The sequence below is a fragment of the Mesitornis unicolor genome, unplaced genomic scaffold, assembly GCF_000695765.1.
Source record: "Mesitornis unicolor isolate BGI_N332 unplaced genomic scaffold, ASM69576v1 scaffold6420, whole genome shotgun sequence".
Taxonomy (NCBI): Eukaryota; Metazoa; Chordata; class Aves; order Mesitornithiformes; family Mesitornithidae; genus Mesitornis; species Mesitornis unicolor.
In genome coordinates, this window is record NW_010157602.1 from 8,215 (window position 1) to 15,065 (window position 6,851).

The 6,851-nt window shown below is 37.3% G+C and overlaps 1 protein-coding gene across 1 annotated transcript in view; it reads right to left on the bottom strand.

The window, feature by feature from the left end:
- The window catches only part of LOC104537712 (potassium voltage-gated channel subfamily H member 2-like), a 13,867-nt gene that overhangs the window by 5,553 nt on the left and 1,463 nt on the right, over positions 1–6,851 (bottom strand). The window contains exon 2 of the mRNA XM_010180682.1: positions 3,117–3,542. Within this exon, the coding sequence (XP_010178984.1) occupies positions 3,117–3,542 (426 nt within the window). The remainder of the gene's footprint in view (positions 1–3,116; positions 3,543–6,851) is intronic.

Consider the following 6,851-nt stretch of genomic DNA (forward strand, 5'->3'; position numbering starts at 1 on the left):
ACAGTATACCTGTCTTTGAAGTGAAAAGCTGATCAATACATTAAAAAGTGCATTATTCTAAATGCACATCTTTAAAAATGTCTAGTAACCGTAAGCATAATTCCACTTGTATATGCACATGACCTATGTGTGTGCTTTAAAGAGCTGTGCCACTGCAACTACTATTTGTTTAAAATCCAACCCAGACTCCTCAGCTGAGCAGAAAGGTAAAAAATAAACTGCCAAAAGAACAGAAAGTAAAAAGCTCATTTACTCATGATTTTTATCTTCCCCAGTATCAGGGATGTCATTAAACATTTAAAATACACAAAAAAGACAGAACGGTTTACTACCAGCCATAGTAATTTCATGTTGAGTCTGCTTAAACAGTAAAAAAATTAAATGTATTAATTCCTTATTTTAGAAATTGGAAAGTTAACTGTCTTACTCTCTTGCTTTCCTATGGTTGACAAAGTATGGCTCAAATGGAAGCATTCAGATAGTACCACATGTGGTATCTGGATTATTATCTCCTGCCCTTTCCAGACTCGGTTTGATATCAAGGTGTTTTAAAGCTGGGTGAGCACACACGGAGCTCTCTTCAGAGCTTCTGTGTACAATAAAAAGACTGTTCAATACAATTGTTTGTAGGGGATATTATTTGAGGAATCTCTAGATAACAAAAAAGGGCTATTTCATAAAATATATAACCCTTCTGACTGAAAAAAAGCCCATTAAATGAAAAATGCTCCATTTAACAGTTTTGTTTGCTTCTTCTTGCTAAACTATCAAAAAGGAATAATTGGGGAAATACTATAGTTACTAACGTAGGAAGAAAAACTGCAGCGAGCAGAAGCTTAGAAAAAATGACTGACATATTCAATACCATGAATGAGAGAGAGAAGTCACAATAGCATGATGTACTGGTAATAATCTGCATAGCTTCATTGCTGCTTATGTAAACAAAATTTTTCTATTTAGTGAAACTGTTCAATTGCTAGGCTTCAAGGGAACAAAGAATTAATGTACTTATATCTACAATACTGAAAAAGTCACTATATGGCCCAATAATATCTGTTCCAGGTTCCACGTTTTTGTATTTGTGTACTCACCTTTCCGAATGCACTTGTTTGCTAGTAAACTGTAACGGTATCTTATGTCCAAATTATCCCTTTAGCATCACTTCAGCACCCGGCACTTTACATTTAAGGACATCTTTAACAGAGGAGGTGTGGAAGAATGATGTTCAGGGTCAAATCCAAAGAGCAGTCCTTCAGTGAACTTTGGAATTAGTCCCTGTTGTAACTGATGTGCCACACTTCCAATCACTGAACATAATTTCTGGCAGTGGTGAGTGCTCAGTGACAAGAAAGGGATTCAGACCACACCTGAAGAGGAATGATGTGGTCCAAGTTAGAAGTAATACCACTGTCAAAATCTTTTATGTGTGTGCGCTGTCAAAACTGCAGAAAAATATCTGCAGAAAGACTGAGACCTACCACAGATAATCAATGCAAGAGGTGAGCAGAGTTTCTGTTGAATCTCTGAGCTTTTTATTTACCTTCTGAATAGAAAAGTTCTCTTTTGGTAAGACAACTATTAACATATTCCCTTTGTCCTTTATGTTTTCTCTCTCTTCTTATTTCAGTCATTCAACAAAACTTATTTCTATTGCATGCTATTACCTATGTGTTCCTCCAGATTCCTCATTTACCTTGAATGTGTGTGCTCATGTTCAAATTAGTAGGAGTATCACTATTTATTAGGGAAGTTACTGCTGATTTCTGTGACTGCTGAGTTAGAACACATTATTATAATGAGTTTTCAGAAGTACAGGAGACAGTGAAACGTTTTCATTATATAAAATTTAAGAAAATGAGTTTAAGAAAAGCGTGACTAATATTCATCCTACTTCTGAAATTTTAAGACTGAATATACTCACAAGACTCTCAGGGTGCTTGTAGGTACGTGCCATTTGTTTTATACTGACCCTTAAAGGCATACTTAATTAGGTTTACATATAGTTTGTGAGGGTAGCTAGGGTATGCTCGGAATTCAGATCAGGCTTTTGGGTTGAAATGAAAACATGTTTGCGTTCTCTGTATTATGACACTGAGGCAAACAGATCAGAACATTTTCATGCTAAAGGTTGCTGATTAGTTTGTAGCTTTCACCTTTCTCTTTTCAATTAGTGAGAGGCACATATGGTCAACAAAACTGTCTGCCTCCCTTATGGCAATGTGTGCAAAACAGTAATTTTAAGAAATGGATTTGCTTTTTTTGGAAAGTGAATGGATCATATTTTGCTTGGTTTGCTGGGTTGGTTTTTTTTATTTTAGATTGCTGTATGCTATGCATCACAAAACCCCCAATTCTCTACTTGTCAGCTCACTTTTCATCAAAATACGCATTATAACTTTAGCCCTTCTTAAATTAAATAAATTCTTTGGCAGGAGGCAGAACTGGGTCAGGCATCCAGAACATAGTGTATGCTTTATATACCTTTGGGCAATTTCTGGATGCATATATTGAACGCTTTTTTAACCTATTGTACAGATAGGATGAGGACATTAGTCATGTCTGGCAAGGTTAACCCTATGTTATCTTTTTTTCTTTCTTCTGGTAGTCCATATTCTTGATAAAATAGACAACAGCCAAAGCTTTTTGTTAACTGGTATAGTTTACACTACAACAAATCTAGTTTACACTGAGCAAAAAATCTCATCTAAAGATTTTCAACAGAGAAAATTTATATTAATGCATTAACACCAACACAGTTATACACATTATGAGTGGTTTTTACAAAGTAAGCAGCACATCAAAGGAGCAGTTCTTAAATAAAAGCATTTCACAAATCCTTCATACATTATATATTTATTTCATTATTTGTAAAGATAGTATCAAATATAGGATAACTGAAAAGTACTAGCTGAATTGTTCAACTTGCTTCCCTGTCAATGAAAGCTAATATTCGACATTATTCTACTCAGGGAGTTTTAATTTTATTTTAACTTTAAAAGATGGGGTGGAACTTCTACACAGCTTAATAACTGACGAGCAAAAAATACGAGGACGTACAGACTACTGTAGTAACGTAAAAACTCAAGATTTAAGCTTTCTTATTCCTTTAAGCTTACCTCTTCAGAGCCAGAGCCAAAAATCAGCAGGTCAAAAGGTATTGCAGCAACCATGTCAATTAGGAACCAGCCTTTGAAGTAGTGAATTGCTATTTTTGCTGGATCACTTACCACTTCTTCATTCTGGTTTACATATGTTGTTCTGAAGTTTATTAGAATGTCAATGATAAACATAATATCCACAATTAAGTCTACAACATTCAGTGGGCTGCAAGAATATCCACATTCTCTCCTCTTCCGTTCCTCACTGTCATTCAGAAGGAAGGCAGCAGAGTAAGGGGTGAATATGGCCGTGTATATTACCAGCAACAAGATGAGCCAATCCCAAACGGCTTTGAAAGGACTATAGTGCAATATAGTAAACTTGTTGATGCGAGGTGTCTGGAGTTTGTATTCTGGTAGAACATCAGCCCCTAAGGACAGAACCTAGAATAAGAAACATACCATGTCAATAATCAGACAGTGTATCTATTCCTTATAGAGCACTTTATTGTAGTTTTGAGGATTAAGCTTCAATCACCTGGTGTTTTGGCAAACTAAACTTCTTTGAAATTCATGATCTCTGCCAGGTCCAAGAAATTAATTGACAATTTTACACAACAGGTTGATTTCTGATCCCTGTAGCAACCATTGAGTGGCATTTCTGGTCCACAAAATCTGCATAATTCAACATGTCATCAAATTCATTTAACCACCACATGGTAACCTTGCCAGCCTGTTCCTGGCCAGAGATTGACTTTTCCTGCAGTGATGTAGTCCTTTTCTCCCGAAGTATATGACCACTGGCTTAAATTCACTACAAAAGAGTCTACACTCAGAAAATATTTAAGCAAGCGGAACTGAAAAAGTTAGAGAAATATCTGTGAGCATTCTTGACAGTTATCTCCACTTTGAGTTTTGTGGTGCGGAAAACTTTCACGCATGGACAAATTTCACTGAGGCTATAGTTCTAGTACAGCTAAAGATATGACAAAGAAGGGTGCCATAGAAATATCGCCTTTTGCTTCACTTCTACTTTTATCAATGCTTATCAACTTCTTATCATTCCTTTACAGGTGTCGGTTTTTTTTATCTGTTGGTGTTATCTAAGTTGGACTTCAATTTTATTTGGAAGGGATTATGTTTGTATGCATTGCTTGATTTGCTGGCTCTAGAAGCTGAAATGTTTGCTTTGTTGAAAAGAACAAGCATCATGTGGGCACCGGATAAAACAAATTCCTTTAGCTGCTCCTCCAGTCTGACTGAACTCTGACATGAAGGAACAAAACCTTTAAGGATAAAAGAAGGTAAATTACGTTTTCGTCTCTATTCAGTTCTTGGCGTAGCTATAAAGGCTGTCCGCAATGTTAATTACTGCCGTCTGTGCTGCAAGTGTTCTCCAACCTATGGGACTAAGATCACCACTTCATTTTACACAGACCAATGAACAAACATCAGATGGTGACAACCTTCAGTTTCTCACCACTCGGGCAAGTGACATATTTGAGAAATCTTATACCCTTTCCACCAGTTACTTCTGCTTATTTATTGTCCCCCTGCTAATTAAAAACAATGCTGTTTAGAAAATGAGAGCTTTCAAAAGTAGTTAAAATGAATAATTAGATGGAAATGAAATGATGACTGGAAAAAAATACTTTGTCAGCAATGTTGTCTGCTTTTCTTTGGTTTTTGATTAGCAGTAAGTGCTTTGGGATTTGATATTTCAGCTTGTTCAAGGTTAAGGAATTTCATGCTCCTCAAACACAATCCTATAAGATTATGAGGGTCAGAACACTCCTTTCTGTTTACCTTTCCAACAGCAAGTGCTATATAAACCATAGACCCTGTCCTTAGTAATCTAAGGGGCACTTATTATTCAGTGAAGTTCTACTCTGAAACGTTGTGAGAACACCAGGGTTAATAACCACTCTTCTCCTTTGAACTACGAAGGAACAATTAAGCCATCCAAAAGATTATATGGTACCTTCAAGCAGCCATTAAGCACCATGCTGCTGTGATGGCAGAGGCTGCTTATCTGTTTTTCATATTGTAACTAAGACTTGCACTTAACTAATGGTGCTAGCTATTTTTGATGCACTGAACACACTAGCTAACAGCAAGCAGAAGCATAGGAGTTGCCCAGTCTTCTAAGCTGTCTTAATTCTTTCAGACCCCCACCTGGCGAGTCGACAAGAATGTTTCTGATATTTGCGAGCACTGTCAGTATATGTGGCAAGGGAGCTGCTATTTATAAAATTTATATCAGAGTTCTCCTGATGGATTTTCAGGCAATGAAGGAAACAGATTAGACAAGAACAAAGCTTATCTCACATATTTCTTGCAGCTGCTTGAAAATTCCAGCCAGTGTTCTTCACTTCAGAGAAACACATAATGTAAATTGGGCTTATTCCCCTGAAATCTGGCTCCTATTCTCATTTTAGTTACTTTTATTCCCAGATTGGTTTAAACTGAGTTAGTGAAAATGAAGAGTACAAAATGCAAAACAGCAACAGGGCACAATGAGGAAAAAGCAGTACAAAACTGATCACAGCAGAAATGGATCCAGCTTTTTCATGCCAGTTTCTTGGACATACACAGCAGGAGAGGCTGACTGATGGTTGTGTGTTCATATTCATAATGTAATACAGAACTTTACATTTCTGCATTACTTGCTCCCATGCAATGGGAAGTGAAAACAAACACTGATAATGTAACTATGTTTGTTTGCCGAATGAAGAGAAATACGATGGCAGTTTATTTTCCAAATAACAAAATCACAGTTGCACATACATGAGGAAAAGAAAGCACATTATTTAGTTTCATGTAGACAGTTTCAATACACACTGATTGAATACGAGGTGAATTTATCCTTTTGCTCTTGTGTGATAAAAAGAAAGGCTGAGAGTGTTGGGGTTGTTTAGCCTGGAGAAGAGAAGGCTGAGGGGAGACCTCATCACCACCTACAACTACCTCAAGGGAGGTTGCAGAGAGGTGGGTGCTGGTCTCTTCTCCCAGGTGATGGGGGATAGAACAAGAGGAAATGGCACCAAGCTGTGCCAAGGGAGGTTCAGGTTAGAGATAAGGAAGAAGTTCTTTACTGAGAGGGTCGTCAGAAGCTGGAACAGGCTGCCCAGGGAGGTGGTGGAGTCACCATCCCTGGATGTATTTAAAGAGCGGGTAAATGAAGTACTTAAGGATATGGTTTAGGGGGTAGACAGGAATGGCTGGTGATCTCAGAGGTCTTTTCCAACCGAGTGATTCTGTGATTCTGTGATTCTGTGACATCCTTGCAAGGCTTGAGTATTGGAGTTGGCCAATCTTGGCCATCTTGGCCAGATGGCAGACTTCTGTGTACTTAGCAAACAACTCAAAAGACCTTTACTATTTCCACTTGCTTAAAATAGATTTTGATAAATTCACTGTTAGTGAAAAGACACTTCATTAACTTCTCTCTTCTGGACAGTGAACTCTTCTAGCAGTTTGGATTGTAAAACAGGTACTTAGGGAATGAAATATTTTTAAGAGTAAGGAGCAGCACCGGGACAAGACTAAAGTATTGCAGTGTTATAAAGTCTCTGAACCTTGGGACATGACAAGATGAGAAAGCTAAGCTAACTCACATCTTACTAAAGAGAAGACTATAATGCTAAGTAGCAAAATTTACACTAGCTGCAATGGGCTTTCTTTTTTAAAAAGTAGGAGTATTCAGCCTTGATGAAATACCATCTCACACAGGTTTTGTTGGTGAAAGCAGGA